This window comes from Vespa mandarinia, chromosome 11, assembly GCF_050613455.1.
Source record: "Vespa mandarinia isolate Hongniang chromosome 11, ASM5061345v1, whole genome shotgun sequence".
Classification (NCBI taxonomy): domain Eukaryota; kingdom Metazoa; phylum Arthropoda; class Insecta; order Hymenoptera; family Vespidae; genus Vespa; species Vespa mandarinia.
Window position 1 is genome coordinate 6,115,748 of NC_140820.1, and position 19,478 is coordinate 6,135,225.

The following is a 19,478-nucleotide window of genomic DNA, read 5'->3' on the forward strand; positions in this document are numbered from 1 at the left end:
TTTTCCACAAAAAAAAAAATAAACTTGTCATTATATATTTAGCATACTTCTAAACGTTTATATTATTAATTGCCTCGAAATTCGCACAAAAGGACGATTACATGGATTTAGAAGGCTCTATGAATAACGTGAAAGTAGCAAGCTTGTTACGTTTTTAGTCGTGTGCTCATGAAAAAAAAATTTGCAAACTGGAAGTACACATACATACATACATACATACATACATGCATACATGTTTAAATACATACATACATACATACATGTTTAAATACATACATACATGCATTAATGTTTAAATACATACATACATACATACATACATACATACATACATACATACATACATACATACATACATACATACATACATACATACATACATACATACATACATACATACATACATACATACATGTTTAAATACATACATACATATATACATGCACACATACATACATAGATATCATACACACTAATCACCAAAACCGCCTTTTCGCTTTCAATGGTTTGTGTTCAGCATTATCATATTATATAAATGAAAGCTTCCCTTAGTTATATCTACACAGGGATATTCAAATTACAGGAATATTCAAATAACTTTTAATTAATTTAACATAATTTTCAATGCGCGAAATTTAAAACGCTACTTCGTAAAATTCCAAAAAAGAAACAATCAAGACTGAATTTGAAGTGTAAAACGATCTCTCTTATTGATAAAAATGATCATTTTTAACGACAACACGAATGCACGTAATTCGAACATGCGATCGTGACTTACGTATATTTTCCCAAACTTTTATATTAATAAATAAAAATAAAATTCAATAAAGAAAATTAACAGAAAAAAGTGGAAAATAAAAGAAAGAAACAAATAGAAAGATAAAGAGATAACGTTGATAAGGATAAATAGTTTAAAAAGTCACGAAGGCATAAATCACGAACATAACAATCGTACACGTAGAAAATAAATAATGATAAATTTATGTTACATGTTCTTTCTCTCTCTTTCTCCCTCTCTCTCTTTCTCTCTCTCTCTTTCTCTTTTTCTTTCTCTCTCTCTTCCTCTTTCTCTCTCTCTATTTTTCATTGTCTTTCCAATTCCTTTATTCTCATGAATCCTTTCTTATATACACGTACACTTAGTAAAGATAGACACGTATACATATACATAAAGGCATACCATGCATTGTAATTGCAAAGGCTTTTTATTATGAGGAATCACGCGGGTCACGTGGCTATTAATGTGTTGCAGGGGGGGTGGGACGCAATTGGAAGCATGTTGGCGATACAACTGGTCAAGTGGTGGTGCAGGGTCCAGGACGTTTTTCCTGCAGACTCTGCGGAAGCGTTTACAAGCACCTTGCTTCGCTGACCCAGCACCTTGAAGTGCATCGCAACCAGACGACCTGCATCCTATGTCACACCACTCTCAGTCGTAGAACCGACCTGCGACGTCATATGCGTCTGAAACATAACATGCAATGGCAAAAAACGATGCAGAGGCAACGCAATCCGAGAAAAAAATTGGACTCTTAATTTAAACGATCGTCTATTGGTTTCTTTTTTTATCGGCGCGACAACTATTTTTTTCTCTCCTCTCCTCTCTCATTCTCTCCTCTCCTTCTCTCTCATTCTCTCTCTCCCCTTCTCTCTCTCTCTCTCTCTCTCTCTCTCTCTCTCTTTCTCTCTCTCTCTTTTTCTCTATCTATAACACAATAAAACAATCAAGTCAACATTTGATTCGTTTTTCAACGCGTCGAAAAAGGAATTTTTTTCCTTGTCCTGCAATATTGTTTCTTTTCTTTATATTTTATGTATATTTACTTTCCTCTCACCATCCATCATTCTCGTAATATCCCTCGATAATTTTTTTTTAATATTTATTGATCGATCAATAAGTAAATTCGACTTCGAGGGCGCGAAATTCAAAATTTTAACGAATAATAATGTGTAATAATTCTTTTGCTGATTTATTTTTCTCTTTCTTTTATTTATTTATTTTTTTTTCTTCTTTTCTTTTCATTATATTCTATTGAAATTGATGAAGAGGATGATTTTGAAACATCCGTTTGAATACATGTTCTAAAGTGGAGATAAGATATACGAAAAGATGGTTACATTTGAATATCGAAAATTAATAGATATGATATATTAAGGATAATCGATGATCATTTACAACTTGTCCTTTATCTTAATCGTGAAAGCTAATATCTATTGAAAAAAGGAAAAAAGATGATAATAATAATAATAATAATTATGCAAATGCGTAACATGCTCGTTTTCATTTTCTAGTCGCCGATGACTGAGTTTAGAGAATAATTCTAATTAATATTGTGATCTCTCTGTTTAGATTTTGCGTTAGTTTATTTATTTATATATTAATATAAATATTTTTTAGAGTTCCTTTTCATGTCATCAGCCTTATGCTCTCTCTCTCTCTCTCTCTCTCTCTCTCTCTCTCTCTCTCTCTCTCTCTCTCTCTCTCTCTCTCTCTCTCTCTCTCTCTCTCTCTCTTTTTCTTTCTCTTTCTCTTTCTCTTTCTTTTTTTCTCTTTATAACAAATCATATGCAAATTCTCATTTCGATTTTGTATTACTATTTTGAGATACAAACTTGAAAAAAAAGTTTATAAAACTGAAAGAAAAAGAAAAAATATGCAGAAAAGACAAAACTTTGCTCTTATAATCAGCCATATCTCTTTCCAGCGATTACTTGCAATCATAGATCGATTTTGTATCATCCCTCATAAAACATCATCTCTTTTGAATCGGAAACCATAAGTTGACATCCCGTAATAAAAAAGAAAGAAAGAAAGAAAAAGAACGAAGAATAAAAGAAAAAAAATCGATCGGATCTTTATTGAAAAAGTCGAACGAACAAAAATCGAAAGAAAGATCAACTTCGTACCTTTTCGTAAAAATTATGTTCAAGTTTTTTACGTACGTACACATACGAACACATTATACATAGATACCAAGAAACTCGAAAGAAATGAAGAAAGAAGTTAAAAATAAATAACCAACAAAAAAAAACCAACAAAAAAAAGAGAAATGGATATAAAAAGGTTTTCTTTGTGATCGACGATGGTTTTAGCTGCTTCGAAATCACCGTATAGACAGTGCCTTACACGCGGCTATCTAGTTTCCATGTTTAATGCATTATCTTTTCAGATATTTACCATAGTTGAACGACACAATGTAAAGATTATAAATTATCTATAGTAATGACCTGTTGATTTTGTTACCGGCTTGCCATGATGATTAACCTCTTGCAAAAAAAAAAAAGAAAAAAGAAGAAGAGAAAAACCAAAACAAATATTATGTGACACAGAGAGCTATAGTATTTCTTTCAACTCGACGAGTTCGACGCTAAGAAAGAAATAATGAAAATTTCAATAATTTCATAAATTCGATCGAAATTGAGAAAGATATGTGTATGGATTACGCGATGTTACATATGTTCGAAGAAAATTATTTACCGACAAAGAAAAAAGAAACGCGAACGTTGAAGAACGCTAGCTGAGACAAAAGTCTTGTAAAATATTTACACAAAATTAGCCATTTATAATAATAAATGTAAAAATATCGTTCCATTTATGGAGACACATGCTTGATCGTAACGTTGTGCATACGTATAAGTCGTTAATAATATATGATATATATGTGCTTGCGTGTGTATATATATATATATATATATATATATACATATATATATATATATATATATATATATATATATATATACCCACACAATATAAGTGATTGTATTCAATTATAAGTAGCTTGAGTAACGTTAAAAGAAAACTGTCGTAACTCGTTGTAACCAATCAAATATGGGACGAGAAACTTATGATTGGCGTAAATTTATCCGATTTTTTGTAAATTTATTTATAACAGTATTATTATTATTTTTTTTTTTTCTTTTTTTTTTTCTTTTTCTTAAGAACGTTGCGTTATGGTATAGTAAAAATGAGACCTTCCTCACTTTGATAAAATACAACGCTAATCAAATCTAAGATTAATTTGATTCAAATTTTGATCACGGATTTTTTCATTTTTGTTTTGTTTGTTTTTTATTATAATTTTTATGAATAATATTTTTGTTGAAATAACATTTATTGATTATTCCGTCGATTTTGATCGCAACGATATTTAGAATGATTATGATAATTACTATAAACGCTGCGTACGCACCTATGCAAATTTGCATAGTAAGTGTTGCTTATACATTGAATATTCGTATTTATTATTATATAAGTGATCATTCAGAAAAAATTCTTAAGTAACGTACTCGTGTGCACGTAAAAAAAGAAAAAAAGAAAAAAAAGAAAAAAGAATAAAAAAAAAGATAAAAATGCAATGGTGAGAAAATGTAATGTTTGCTCTTAAGCCGTTAATCTAACTTATCGACCTAAAAAAAAATTAATGATTTACTCGGTCGGTAATTCGTTAGATGAAAAACTAAAATACTGAAATACAAAAATTTTGTAAACTAATCATTGAAGATGATTTACATGATTTTTATTCGACAAAAGTACATAATATAACAAGGGAACATGTTTGATCGTAATAACATGACGAAAAAGAAAACATTTAAAAAAAGATTTAATTGTAAGAAAAAATCGTATAACATAGACGTAAATGAGTGTATATGTGATAAAAATTCTTCAAAATAACATGTAAATCGTTTTTATTTCTTAAGAATTTGTTCAGAAAAGCAAAACATGAAAGACACTGCATGGTCGGTAAAGAAGAAATTTTCGAAATTTCTAAAATATGATTTAGATTTTAAACCGGCTAAGGAGCATTCATCGTAATAAGTACGTTCGGCTTAAAACTGATTTGCACAAGAAGTACGTAGTAATATATATAAATAAACAATTGCAATGCAAAAAACTAATGCGTATTTATTTATTTCTAAGTTTAATAATGATGTAAACGAGAAAAAAAGAAACGAAAAACAAAAACAAAAAAAAATGAAAAAGCACCGATTAACCGTGCATAGATTCACAATGATCATAGACGGAGCTATTCTGTAGATACAATAACGTTGAACGTTCGCGTTATAAAGAACGAATATTTTTCGTTCTCGTTAAATACGTATGTATTTTATTATAGATCTTATATCTGCGAGTTTGTAACGTAATCAAAGGCAATGTAAGACTATGCTTAAAGATGTTATCGCTGTAATGTAAATAAAATGATTTGTGATGTACCTTTCCTGTCCAATTTTTCATTCTTTCAATGAATTATATATTTTACGATCGGTTTGCAGTTTAATTCGCAATCGGTTTCCCGCGCTTTTAATTATCTCAGAGTATAACCTGAAGAATTTATAATCTGCATCACAATTATATATGAAATATAACTAAAAAGCACTAACGTTTTGATAACATTTGAATAAAATGATGTAACATTTGTTAGTGTTATGTTTTTATAGAACTTTTTATTTATATTGTAATCTATTCTCGGAGTACCATATTAATATTTAATATTACATGTAATCAAACAAAATGGGGGATTTAAAAAGGATTTTCAATTAATGATAATTTTGGAAGGTAAATTTAAGTATAAATTTATAGAATCTTCCGGAACAAGGAAACCAGCACGAAATATACAAACTTCTTCTGTATCTCGGCTTCTACAATGCAAGAAATGTGGTGTTACTTGTACAACGCAACACGCACTTCTACGACATATCACATCCAAACATGAAAATTCATCGAACGTTGCAGCATATTGTGGGATCTGTCATCGTTTCTTCAAAACTAAATGGAGCCGAGCAACTCACAATAGTAGATATCATAGAAATTAAGAAGCAGATTTATTTTATCTTATAACATATTAACGAACAACAGTGTTCATTTTATTTCTAATTCTATGCTATAAGAACATTGAACATAAAAATAAGAATTTAAATCTATGTATATTTCATACTTTTTCTTAAGCAAACTTTGTGCTATCAGTATTAGAAATTATTAAAACTAGTTAATACATTTTATGTTATGTCTTATAATAAAGTTTTTAATCTAGCTATTTTAGAAAAAAAAAATATAGAGAAAGAAAAGGAAAACATTGAAAATTAAATATTATAAGTCTGCAGTCACTTATTCACTGTCGTTTTTCCACTATGTGTCATAGATTTAAATAGTTACTGCATTGAATTAAGTAAAACCCAGTATATTTAGAAGCTAAGAAATATTTTTAATGGTCACATTACAAACTCATTTATAGCTAAGATATATTGTTAAATATTCATATATTGTGAATGTAATCTTTGAATAACTTTTAAGTTGCAGGCTCTACTCGAAGAACTTTTTAATTAGAGTAAGTGCAACTTTTAATAGGTTGATGTATTGTTTTCCTTACAAGTAGCCTCGTGCATTTGCTTTTTAATTAATCACAAAGTCATATGAAGAACAAAGTATAGTAATTATAAACCCCCTCTTAATGCAAGTACCAAATGCAGCACTGATCCACCTTGTACTTTATAATCCTGTGCTGTTTTTTCGTCGTTCCTGAAATCATATATGTATATATTGATTTAAACTGATGCATTCTTAAAAGATATGAATTATGTAGATTCTAAAAATTTGAGATTTTCTTATAAACAGTATTACTACTATCTTCATTATAATATAATAATTATATCATTAAAGTATAAGTATATGCTACATTAATGTTTAATAATAAATATCATTAAAATTGTTCAAATCTTGAGTATTAAATCGATTTTTATACTTTATAATTTCTTTAAAAAAACATAATTTAATAAATATACGTACATCTGTTTGCCAGAAAATATTAACCGCTGCTGTTGTGGCGGTATTCCCTCTTTTTCTTCCACTCTTTCTTTGATTCTTTCTACTTTATCAGTAGGTTCTATGTCTATTTCAATCTATAGAATTGATAAAGATTATCCACTGCTAATGTACATAAAATCAATCATATATAAAATACATTTTAATAGAATAAATAACTTTTAATTTACAAAATTCTTTACAAAGTGTCTAATTCTTTCCAACTCAATAAACATAGTAATATATTATTATGTTACTATTTTATTCAAAAATACAGATATAATACCATTGAATATTTTAATAGTCACGTTGATTTTAAAATACTTGCCTCTTTTCCTGTGAGAGTCTGAAAAATAAAAATTCAGATAATAAAATAATAGGTTAACAATAGTTTTATAAATTCTGTGAATATATTATGTTCTTACCTTCACTTTGATCAACATATTTGTAATATTTTAAAATAATATTCCTAATGTTTAAACTATTGTAATTAAATTATCACTAATTACTCGCAAAATCTGCCGGTATATAAGATTTATTGCTTTTGAAGTAACTTCAAATCAGTTGTCGCTTAATAATTCTAAAACTTGAACTTTTATTCGGTTTCATCTCCCTCTGATGGTGAATAGAAACTTAAATGCAAAGGTGCATTTTCAATCTACTGAACGGAATTCTCGAGAATATAAATGGACAAAAAGTCAGAAAGGCAATTTTGTCCTTATTTACCAATAAATAAGCTTCTTTATTTTAACCATTCTTGCTGCATAATGATTGAACTTATTTTTTTTTTATGAATTTATGAAATACGCATTACATATTGCGTATTAACATAATTAATATATATTTAATGATTCTATCAATATGTATTCAAATTCAATCTAACTAATTAGTTTTATAATATTTTGCATAATATACTGCAACTATAAAATAAAAATTAAATTGTTAATGATATTATCTATCTTAGCGCGTGTTGTGCTATGTATTAAAATGTTTAATTTTTATAAAATACACAATATTGCATATAATGTAATGTACTTTAGATATATGAGTAATGTATTAAAAAAATTACGATGTTTTTACGACAATGTATTAGACTAGAATGAGGTTATCTTAGTGTATGTTTATTAATATAGGTTAAGAGTTTTACTATTTTGTTTACATTTGTACTAGAAAATTTGAATTAGAAGTTTGTGAATTGTTGATTAATAAGTTGAATTAATATCAAATTATTTTTTTTTTTTATTTAGATATATTTCCTCGACGAGTATCGTCTTATTTTGGATTAATATTTGAATTAGAATTTTCTGCGATTTGAAACATGGAGGTTAATGTTGATGATGTTGTTATGCCAGGGGATATTGTAAAAGATATTTTTAAAAATGATATAAAAGAAACAGTTGTATTGGGACCTGGACTTCGACGTGAAGCTGACACAGTTTTTATTTGTAAAGCTGGTATTCTCAAAAAACGACCTCCTGCTGTATATTATGTAAACAATTATCAAAAACGGTTAGATTTTTAATATTTAAAATTATTTAAAGTTACATCTTATTTGATGTATGCTTTTCTTACAGTTATGTACCTACTCGAGGAGAAAATGTTATTGGTATAGTCATCCAAAAAGTAGGAGATATATTTAAAGTAGATATAGGTGCAAAAGAGAGCGCAGCTCTTTCCTATTTGGCATTCGAAGGTGCTACAAAGAAAAATCGTCCGGACATTCAAGTTGGAGATATTGTGTTTGCAAAATTACTTGTAGCTATCAAAGATATGGAGCCAGAACTTGTATGCGTTGATTCTCAAGGAAAACAAAAAAAATTAGGTGTTTTAAGTTCAGACGGTATGCTATTTACTTGCACCTTAAATCTCGTAAGGAAACTGCTTAATCCAGACTGTCCATTATTTAATTTTCTTGCAAAAAACCAAGCATATGAAGTTGCCATTGGTATGAATGGAAAGGTATGGATTAAAACAAAGTCGGTACATATAACTATCGCAATTGCTAATGCAATTCTAGCAGCGGAGTATACATCTCCAGAAAAGATGCAAGATCTATGCAACTCAATTGAAAAAACATTACTTATGTTAACATAATAAATAAAACTAATATGATTAATAAATACAATCGAAATACACAATAATTATGAATGATTATTTATTGTATATTTATAATGATTTTTATAAATAAAGTAGCATGACTTTATAGTGATTATAATGACAGTCATCATCACAAAATGTAAAATGGAAACTACAAGTAGTAGATGTAATCCCAATTAAAATACATTATCCGTATATTTTAATATATTAATACAAGAAACATGAGATAAACTTGTAATTCCAAAATCATATTTTAAAGGAAACAGGATATAGGCATTTCTCCTGTGTCTTGTGTGCTTTTATTCCGATTGCAATTGTATAATATGTTGCGCAGCTAAAATACTTCTAATTTGTTATTACCAAAACAGTATTACATTTAATATGTATAAAACTTGAAAACCTGCTACGCGTAAAGAATATATGTTTGCAAGGCCCAGCTTTTTCTAAATGCACATTGATATTATTTGTCATTCTTTCTTTAGCTTATACTTCAGGATTTGTATTTCTGTGTTTTTATTTCAGGATAAATTAATCTAGTTTTTTTTTTGTTTTTATTATTATTATTATATAATACACAGTATTACTAATAATTGCAATCAGTAAAAATCTAAATGTAAGTGGTGAGTAGAATGATCTTGTGTTTCTCTGATATGTGCCTAATGTTTGTTCTCTGACTTACTGCAGTGAAAGTACTACATCCTAATTAATGATAGAATTAGACACTCAAGCACAACCTTTACTTTCTCCATTTTCTTTGTATAAATACTTAAACAATACTCAAATTATGATAGAAATATTCGACTTCCATATATTGATCAATAAAACTAATATAGAAGACATTTTTGTACTTGATGGAATGTGCAATATACATCATTTTAATGTTAAACTAAATAAATATATTAGATAATCATTGGTCAAGTATTATTAAAAAGTTATTTGCAAAGGTTTTATTATCCAAATGTTGTAATTATTATTTTTTTTATCTGTTCTTCTCATCTTCAATTATTAAGATCAAATTGATTATAACAAGATAATATTATAAAAGAGACCAATGATTTCCTAATATTTTAATTAATTATCATACATTGAATGAATTGTTATAGACCATCTATCTAAAAAGCAGTATTACTATAACTCAATATTCTAAATGGAACATTTCATATTTTTACTAATTAATATAGTAAAATTTTAAAAATATTGGAAAACAAATAGGTACACAACGTATAACTATAACAGTTGATAATATCAGTAATGAAACATTATATTACAATAAGCTCTATATACCAAATACCGATTTTTCGATATATTGGTTTGCTATAAACGAAAAAAGAAAATTTAAGTTTATAAAATTAACTATCATTTAATTAAAATCAGTAAAATAATAAATCATTTCATTTAATATTATTTTTCGTGCTTTGGCCTATTATGTTATTAATGATATTTATCTATTTCATCACCACTTAATGAAGCATGTAAAACTAATGTTGATATATCAATACATGATAAGTTTGAAAAGCATTTGTGATTTTTACAAAATTATGAGTCATTAGAGATGTTCTTTCGTGTTATTAAATTTGGAAAAATATTCTCGACTCATTCATGTGAAAAACGTGTTATTGATAGCGTATTTTTTCTTTTTATTTTTTTTTAGTACTCGACAAAATAGTACTCTATAATGCATGAAAGGCATCATACTTTGTTAATAGCACGTTTTGACGATAGGCCTTTACATAAAGATATAATGTCATATGGATGTAAAGATATTTTGTAAAAATCACAGTAGCTTTTATTCTCTTGGTATGTCATAGGCAATATGTATGTTAGGGACGATTTATGGTGCCATTAACCACCATTATTCTATTATATGGTACTGTGCCTTATCTTACTTTTTCACAGGATTGTATTATAGTCTCATGAATATAAAAATACCATATAACTAATTCGGAAAGTGCCAAAATTTCATACTATTTTTATATTCTACTTTTAACTATTTTGCAAGCTAAATAAAGAAATACAATATTAACAAATAAGTCAAGAGAATATTAGCTTAGTTAAATGATTAATCATTTCTAATGATTACGCATGAAATCTAGCAACTCAATTAATCATTTTGTGCAATTCCAAATTGTATTAATACAACCCTGTTAAAAAATTAATAATTACAAGAATATCCTTATTATTTAACATTGCGAGTGATATTTGTATCTTTTTTTTCAGGCTTTGGTATATTAGTAGTGTTACTGATTAATCGAACAATCCTTGACTGTTTTTCTCAGATAGCTTTGGTAAATATTATTAGACATTTAATGTATACTGTCTCTAATATGATATACTTTAATGAAAATGACTAATTTTATGATTAACTTATTATATAAGTATTTAAAACCTGAAGTGCCATAACACAGAACTATACTTTTTACATGAACAAGAACATTGTTTGTAAATAATCGTCAAAAGTAAAACCAAGTTAATGATTTTTAGGCAACTAAAACTTAATTAAAAGATAATATTTCTTTAACTATACATTTAACAAATATTTCTCAATTTCATTAACAAAATCATAATATACAATAAATGTCTTTTTTTATTATTGAATTGAATAAAAAATATTGAATGCAATATATCTAAATCTCATTGTTAATTTATACTAACCAGAAAAAAAAATTTTGTTTGACAAGAGATTTTTTTGCATGGTAAGCAATGGACATATGAAGCACGTCCATTATTTTAGAATATTTCAAATAATATATCCCTGTCTCATTTAAGCAGGGAGTAATATAAACCTTAAAAAAAATCAAGAAGGAACATTATGTACTATACGATTTATGCCAATCAGCAAATACGTTGAACTGCTGTTGAAGCTCAAAATTGCACCATAAAATTGTGTCTACGTGAATAAGTAGATAAATATTATCATTGCATTTTAGCATAATTATAATTTACATATAAAAAATTGTCTTTGCTTATAGCTAAAATATTATCATGCCTTGGCTATATAAATATATATTTATGTTATTATTCTGGTATTATCATATTCTTATATTTGTTAATTAGTGTGTATATATGTGTATATATATATTTATGTGTATATATATATATATATACCATTCACAACACAGAGTGCATAGTACGAAGCTATATTAGATCTGTTTATCCCTATTGTGATATATTTGATACATTTCAGATTACATTAAAGGGAGAAACAGATCAGTGAAGCCTCAATGTAACAACGCACAACCAAGTTTTATACAACCTTTATGCACCAAATTGCCTTACTTGGTGATAAGAGCAAGTTTAAAGTTTATACAATAAGCTCAAGTAAAAATAAAAATTTCTTTCTGCTCTATTATAATATCATAGCAAAATTAACATAAATAATATCAAATTCTTAGTAGAATAAATCTTGACACACCTGCAGTGTATATTTAAACAAAATAAATTGTAATAATACTCAAAATTATCAACAGATCATACTTTTTAAGAATTTTAAAATATACTTTATATACTTATAAGTATATTTTATACTTAAATAAAATAACAAATTTCAAGAATATCGTAAAATAATAGAGACATTAGATGTATGGAATGTTTTAACATTAATTGACCAAGTGCGATCTAATATCAGCTAGTCGAGAATATTGCAAATAATATTTTTATATTATTATCGAATATAAAAATTTTTGTGTGAAAAGTCAGATCTATGAGTTGATTGTATAAAAATTTGCCTATCCTATCATGAAAAAATAACAAAATTTTACAGAAAGGGAAAGAGAAGATTCAAGTAATTTCAGTAGATCTATACGTTTTTTATATTGCATCAGATATTTGTCAAACTTCACTTATCTTTCATTAAAGGTGTTATCCAAAATATTTGAAGTATTCTATTTTAATCCTAAATCTGCTTAAAGTATCAATGTTATAATTGGTAAAAATCTGTTAGCATTTGATACATAAAGAGACAATTACGATTTCCTGTATAATAGATACTGTGATCTTTGCGTTTCTTCAAAAGTAGTTTATCTTTTGCCTTATACTTATCAAAATCGAGTTCTTTTTTTTCATACATTTTTTTTTATGTTATGTTATTTGATTTTCGAACTTATAATTGTTGATGGTGATATAAGCTTCATTATATTTTGAACACTTGGTCATAATTATTTTAATAAAACATGGATGCTTTTTTTTATATAAGCAGTCAGGAATGACAGTGATATAAAGCAAAGTTATTTAAGATCATTAAGATCTGAATTGCACTTACATGTTGTTAATTGATACTGCTATGGTTATCAAGATTATATCAAAGCATATTAAAGATTGTAATCTATAATGGAACATAATTATTTAAATAACTATTAAAAATACTGAAGCATCAAACCTTGTATAATAATGTTACTAACCTTTCCTATTACAATTATAAATAAATAGCATTCTCTTTGCATGTCAAGAAAAAAATATGTAATGCACATTACGTTGCTTAAAAACTATCGCTTATTAAAGTATTTTTTAGAATCAGTTTCATATATAACAACAACGAAAAATATTATATCTTATAAAAATGTAAAACAAATCAACTGTTACAATCACTTTTCCAGCACATAAAAAAAATGTTTAAAATCGGTAATAAGTTAATTAATATTTCAAATGATAAGAAGTGCACAGTTTGAAAGAATATTATTATACATATTTTTTTCATGAGTCCTCAAAGATAATTATATTATAAGTATAATTGATACCTCTAATTTATGCAAAAAACAAGTTTATGCATAATAAATCAGATCTTGCTTATACAACTTTAGTTTTTCCAATTATTATGTTCTATAGAATTATCCTTAGAATTACAGTCTTACTAAATAATTTTTGGCTCAGAGGAGTTTCTCACTTTGGCTCCGTTAACGAGCAACAAGAAATTAGCGAGTTTAATGACAAAATGTTCTCAAAAATCTACTTTGCCATTTCACAAAGTCTAGCAGAGTCTTACTTTTGCTTTGAACACTTTACATTGTATTGTGTCTAAAAAATTTAGTTTATCAGGATGCACCAAGCATTGATACATACTTACACATCTATGTGGATACAAACATGATTCCAATTTTTTTTTTTTTTTATAATTATTATAATTCTTTCTATAGTGGCCCTGCATTTGTTGCACTTTTATAATCGCCTCAGGGTATTTCAAATACAACCTATACACTTATGATATTTAAATCATGCTCTTACCATTCGTTAAAAAAATCCACGATGCAGAAATTTAAATTAATGATTGCTAGAGTCGTCTGGGCTGCACTACGTTGTTATTATTTAGGCGTGTTGTTGTTTGATTGTTAAAATTTTCATCTTGAGGAATATGTTCTGTCCTTTCGTCAAAAAATCCGGGATTCAAAATAATATTTGGGACAAGTTCAATCACCTCCTGCTCCTCCAGCTGCGCTGCAATTTCGGAACGGAGATTAATTTTCATTGGCCTAGGCCATTGATTATATTAGCTTCTACCCTGTCCCTTTCTGTATTATTTGTCAGGTATGATTGTGCTTCTAATCATATACATTGTGTTGCTAATAAACATACACTAATTTATATTATTTACTGTTGACCTGACAAATAAATGTGCTACTTTTATTCTACCTTTTCATTACCAAAGATATGTTCTAATACAAGGTATTTATCTAGGCCACAATGCTCTACCTCTATTATGGTATTTACTATTCATTACACCTATCATTTCTACATAACCATAATCTTATATCAACCACCAACACTTATTAAACATATTTACACTTATAAATGTTAATACATTTATTAATACCTTTTACATGATATTAATAATTTATTTAAATATACAGTTTATTGGTAATTAATTAATAAAGGTTGGCGATTAAAGGAAACAATTCAAAGGATCGTAGGATCATTCCTAGAAATACTATAGAGGTGCTCTATTAGAAAGGCAAACTGTCTGAAGAGAAAGATTTGATAGAGTTACCTTAATACCATAGATTATAAAATGTGTGCAAAAGTTAAAAAAGTGTTACAATGAAAAATTGATATTAGAAAATTTAATTAATAATTAATAATAAAAATTTGCAGAGCGCTTGCAGTAAGGAAAGATTAGTGAATAGTAATTGATAGAATTATTAGAATAGAGTTAAGTTGAAATTGGGAAATGAGTAGCTGATTTAAAGAAAGCTAGAGATTAGGGCCATAGATAAGTTGAATGACTTGTGCTGCTGTTATTTCTGTCACGAAATTGTTTTGTGTTAGTGACAAGTTAAAAAAAAGTCCACAAATTAAAACATTGACGTATATTTAATATGTTGTTAATAGAATGAATTACATTTATATGAAGTTTAAAGATTTTAGTTTGATAGCAGAAAAAGCAGCATAGAAGAGATAGAGTAGAAGCAAAAGCTTTATACACAGTTATTAGGAGATGCTTACAGGGTGCCTTGCACTCACGATAGAGGAGGTAACATGTACCTATACCAAGAATCAAAAGTGTTCCCATAACAATGCCTACTGCTGCAACCCAAACACGGGTGTCAAAATCTTCTACACCCGCTAATAAATGTCTTGCAAGTTCTAAAACAATAATTTATATTGATATGGAAGATACGATACTAAATATAATATATGTACACATATATACAATACTATTTGTTTTAAAAATCTCATCTTTCAATACTATTTAATAATAATACAGTGCTTACCCAATTCCTCCACACTATGATGGGTATGATTTTCAACTTCCACTATATCTCCTTTACCCAACTGATTGGTAGCCCACACTCGAAAGGAGTAAGTCGTGTTTGGCACCAAGTGATACACGTCAATTTGTCTCTAAATTGTTGGAAAACAATGACATTAAAATAAATTCAATTAAATTTTGAAGGTTTAAGCTATTATAAAAAAAAAAAAAGTAGAAATTTACAGAATTGGGAGGAATGTGCGTTGGTATGATGGGCTTCCATTGTTCTGGTTTCTCACCCTCATTTGGTTTTAGACGATATTCGGCAGTAAAGTCTATGATAGGATATCCACCTGTACCACCGACTTCCCAAAGAATATTAGCCAATATTGTAGATGGCTTTACCCAAACATTACGTAAAGCTGGTGGAGGTGCTAAAGTATAATTCATTTTATTTTATTCAAATTATATATATTAGAATTAATTTTTAATTGTTACAAAGTTGAAACTTACTTCTAACTTCTACATTTATTCTGGATTTCACAGCATCCACATCGTCGTCCAAGGTACAAGAGTAATTTCCTGCATCATCTGCGCTAACATTTACAAGTTCTAGCACGCCATTAGACTCAACTTTTAACCGCTTAATCTGTCCATCTTCACGTCCTTCTCTTATCCACATTACTTCGCGAGAATCTGTATGTGGAAGAGCATCTTCTTCTGCACAGGCTAATGTAAGATCTTGACCTACATCTATGGCCACATGGCGTACTTGTACTAAAGTTGCTACTTCCTGCCATCCTAAAAATATTAAATTCGTTAACTCTTTTAAATATTGAATAGTTGTCTATATTTTTTACATTAACTTATCCAGATATTGCATTCTTGTTTTGAAACAATAATGAAGCAAATTATAAAAAAATATATAGCAGTTCACAAATATAAAAATAATAATAAGGATAAAGACAGGTTATTTTATATTACAGTTTTTATAATGATTTTATGTATTATATATTTTTTCACTATTTCATTAATATGTTTATTAAACCAACATAAAAAAAAATTAAAATTCCCAAAAATACCTATGTAAAAAAATTCATATCTTGTGTTATTGTAAAACGTGACATCGTCGTTAAAAAATCATTTAAAAAAAAAAATCATCTATGTAAGGAAAAAAAAAGATCGTAAAGACAAAAATGTAAAGAATTCGACACATTTTAATCGATTAGATCGCACTTCGATTTCGATAAAATTAAATCTTCGACTAATTATAATACCCTATCAAAATATTAAAAACAATGGTGAGTGAAACGTCAAAATCGTAAGTTATCAAATAATTTTTCGTGTCCTTATGGGATCATATGATATATATTTCAATTTAAATGTATATTTTAGAGGCGCAGAATAAAGAGACATGCACTCGTCCGGATTTGCATAATGCGACCCTGAAACTATAACGATCGAGCACTCAGGTCGATCGTATACATACGAGTGAGATGCGTTATATGAGTGCATGAATCTATATCTATATCTATCTCTATCTCTCTCTCTCTCTCTCTCTTTCTCTCTCTCTCTCTGTCATGTCTTTTGTTCATGTAGAAAGAGACATGGATATCATCACATTGATCGGCAGGTACAGTGTGTTAAACGCCTTATCTAATCTCGTGATCTTCTTACCTGCTAGGAAGAGTATCAATGACAGAACTTTATTTCCAACCATTCTTCCATATTAAGGGATCGCGTAATACGTTACGGCAATTCGTTAAGGATCACTACTCAACCACATTTTTCTCACCGATCTTTCCCCTTTTTTCCCTTAATTCGAATATATTTGACGGGTAGTTATGTACTCCCGTCGAGACTCAACACGCTTCGCAGAACACCGCCCGTCCGGCGCTCTGTTCTGCGATGTGCCAGATCCGAGGGAACTCTAAACGTCTGCGCAGTTGCCATTTATTCTTATTGGATATCTTCGAACGAAGAAATGATGTTTCCTATGATGAACAAAATTATAGAAAAAGAAAGTATAAGTTATATAAATATCGTATTTTTTAGCTCAATGTTTATATTTGTTTTTGCTTTTTTTTCCCTTTTTTTCGTTTTTATTAATTAAATTATCATTTACTCGTTAATGAATATTATAAGAATTTTTTTTTGAATTAACTATCGCATAAAGTTTTATCGATCGTTACAATGATATTTCAATAAAATTTATCAGAAATAGTCAACGTATATTTTTTTAATAAACGTTATATTGTTTCTCAATTAATTAATTATCATTTATTCGTTAATATATATTGTAAGAACTTTTGAATTTACCGCGTAAAATTGCATCGACCGTTACAATAATAGTCAAATTAAAAATAACTTTGTCTCTTGTCTTGTAATTATTATTATCATAATTAATATATTTCGAACGAGAGATAATAGATGCTTCATACGATGAACAAGGTAATACAAAAATAAAATATAAATCTATCGTATCTTATCAACGTTGCATTATTTTTCATTAAATTATCATTTATTCGTTCACATGTGTATTGTAAGAAATTTTTCAATTTACCGCGTTAAATTTTATCGAGCATTACAATTAAATTCAAATTAAGGTTTATCAAAAATAGCATCACGTTTCTTGTAATTATTATTTATTGGACGTTTAGGCGGTTTCGAATATAATAATTACATCATTCGATTAGCTTGCAACACTTTTACATAATGGTTTTCATTGATATAAAATGAAAGATAAATATAAGGTATAAATAAAAAAGAAATAAATAAATAAAGAAGAAAAGAAAGAACTACACACAAGAGAAATTTTATCTTTCCTATTTATAATAGCAACTTTCCACAGCATGGACAATTAATCGAGCCAGTGGGGTTACAACGGTTCTGTCAATATACATATGACAAGTGTATAAAAATATATTACAATACGTATGTATATGTGTGTGTACGTGTGTGTGTATATATATATACATATATTTATTTATTTATTTATATATATATGTATATACTTAATAGTTTCTAAAACATGATTTTCCTGCATGTAGTAACTATAATTGTAATCTAATACATATATATTATATACGCATATATTACATATAGTAAAAAGAATAATACATGCCCTTTTAAATATTAAATTTGAAATTTGAATTTTTATAACGAAAATAACTTTTTGCTTCATCGTAATATTTTGACACAATGACGAAAATGTGTTATAGTATCTTTTTTTTTTCTTTTTTATCTTTTTTCTTTTTTGGGTATTTTTTTCCTCCAGTCATGTATTGATTGATCATTATAACAGGATGCAGAAAATTTCTTTCCTCGTTTAAACTATCCAAGTAAAATTATATGATGATTCAACAATATATATATATATATATATATATATATATATATATATATATATACATATGTATGTATATATATAAAATAACTATTCACGTTTAATAGCAAAAATGTTTACTATAAAAGAATGAATTAGTTTTGATTAATTATTATTATGACACGTCGTTTGAGAGTCACATTAACAAAAATAGAATTTTTATTACGTTTAATAGTTTATCAATGGTTTGGTATATAATTAAAATATTTTTTGCAGTCATATTTATAATTCTAGTATCATATACATATTTATGTTTTTTTCAAACGCCAGTGCAGCGTTTACGTCACTGTACATGAATATTTCATAATTGTTATTTCATCTTTAACAACAATTTCCTTTTTTTCTTTTTCTTTCTCTTTTTTTTCTTCAGAGGAAAATACAGAAAATATCGTAATTGAAAATTTGCGACCAGTGTAAAAGTAAAAAATATGACTCAAACGGATCTTACCGAGAGACTATAGTACTGATTTTTATCTTATCTCAAGATCAAATCTTCCAAAGAATTATTATTATTATTA

At 27.5% G+C, this 19,478-nt stretch overlaps 4 protein-coding genes across 13 annotated transcripts in view; 2 read left to right on the plus strand and 2 right to left on the minus strand.

Annotated features, from left to right (window-relative positions):
- Positions 1 to 5,986, plus strand: part of LOC118441434 (uncharacterized) — a 33,166-nt gene extending 27,180 nt beyond the window's left edge. Inside the window, exon 7 of one of the 2 annotated variants that reach the window (XM_035865805.2) lies at positions 5,582 to 5,986. In XM_035865805.2, coding sequence (XP_035721698.1) covers positions 5,582 to 5,839 — 258 coding nt within the window. In that variant the 3' untranslated portion in view covers positions 5,840 to 5,986. Of the gene's footprint in view, positions 1 to 1,252; positions 2,452 to 5,581 lie in introns of those variants that run through there. The other variant, XM_035865808.2, reaches the window with a different exon arrangement.
- Positions 5,987 to 6,222: 236 nt separating this feature from the next.
- Positions 6,223 to 7,430, minus strand: Nedd8 (Nedd8 ubiquitin like modifier). The gene is made up of 4 exons (XM_035865822.2): positions 7,225 to 7,430; positions 7,128 to 7,145; positions 6,785 to 6,897; positions 6,223 to 6,517 (listed from the first exon to the last, which is right to left on the minus strand). The coding sequence occupies exons 1-4, from the start codon at positions 7,240 to 7,242 to the stop codon at positions 6,433 to 6,435; spliced, it is 234 nt and encodes a 77-aa protein (XP_035721715.1). The 5' UTR covers positions 7,243 to 7,430; the 3' UTR covers positions 6,223 to 6,432.
- Positions 7,431 to 7,648: 218 nt separating this feature from the next.
- On the plus strand, positions 7,649 to 8,940 carry Rrp40 (exosome complex component Rrp40). Of its 4 annotated transcripts, none has more exons than XM_035865817.2 (3): positions 7,649 to 7,932; positions 8,047 to 8,308; positions 8,374 to 8,940. In XM_035865817.2, the coding sequence occupies exons 2-3, from the start codon at positions 8,118 to 8,120 to the stop codon at positions 8,891 to 8,893; spliced, it is 711 nt and encodes a 236-aa protein (XP_035721710.1). In that variant the 5' UTR covers positions 7,649 to 7,932; positions 8,047 to 8,117; the 3' UTR covers positions 8,894 to 8,940. The 4 variants fall into 4 exon arrangements, with proteins under 4 accessions (XP_035721710.1, XP_035721709.1, XP_035721711.1 ...); XM_035865816.2 differs by having other exon boundaries at positions 7,649 to 7,914; XM_035865818.2 differs by having other exon boundaries at positions 7,649 to 7,903.
- A 131-nt stretch (positions 8,941 to 9,071) lies between these two features.
- LOC118441436 (contactin-2) lies at positions 9,072 to 17,515 on the minus strand. 6 transcript variants are annotated; one of them, XM_085660403.1, is made up of 6 exons: positions 17,253 to 17,515; positions 16,089 to 16,376; positions 15,819 to 16,009; positions 15,598 to 15,727; positions 15,368 to 15,469; positions 9,072 to 14,318 (listed from the first exon to the last, which is right to left on the minus strand). In XM_085660403.1, the coding sequence occupies exons 1-6, from the start codon at positions 17,293 to 17,295 to the stop codon at positions 14,296 to 14,298; spliced, it is 777 nt and encodes a 258-aa protein (XP_085516529.1). In that variant the 5' UTR covers positions 17,296 to 17,515; the 3' UTR covers positions 9,072 to 14,295. The 6 variants fall into 6 exon arrangements, with proteins under 6 accessions (XP_085516529.1, XP_085516528.1, XP_035721705.1 ...); XM_085660402.1 differs by having other exon boundaries at positions 9,072 to 14,323; XM_035865812.2 differs by having other exon boundaries at positions 9,072 to 14,323; positions 15,329 to 15,469.
- Positions 17,516 to 19,478: the final 1,963 nt, after the last annotated feature.

What these genes read in the sequence shown, in the direction of transcription:
- Nedd8 (XM_035865822.2), bottom strand. An exon ending in ATATTTTCTGGCAAACAGAT is followed by an intron (nt 6,518 to 6,784) that starts GTACGTATATTT and finishes ATATGATTTCAG; the next exon opens with GAACGACGAAAAAACAGCAC.
- Rrp40 (XM_035865817.2), top strand. Translation starts at nt 8,118, where the DNA reads ATGGAGGTTAATGTTGATGATGTTGTTATGCCAGGGGATATTGTAAAA. An exon ending in GTAAACAATTATCAAAAACG is followed by an intron (nt 8,309 to 8,373) that starts GTTAGATTTTTA and finishes CTTTTCTTACAG; the next exon opens with TTATGTACCTACTCGAGGAG.
- LOC118441436 (XM_035865812.2), bottom strand. Translation starts at nt 17,295, where the DNA reads ATGGTTGGAAATAAAGTTCTGTCATTGATACTCTTCCTAGCAG. An exon ending in AATAAATGTAGAAGTTAGAA is followed by an intron (nt 16,010 to 16,088) that starts GTAAGTTTCAAC and finishes ATTATACTTTAG; the next exon opens with CACCTCCACCAGCTTTACGT. An exon ending in TCATAGTGTGGAGGAATTGG is followed by an intron (nt 15,470 to 15,597) that starts GTAAGCACTGTA and finishes TTATTGTTTTAG; the next exon opens with AACTTGCAAGACATTTATTA.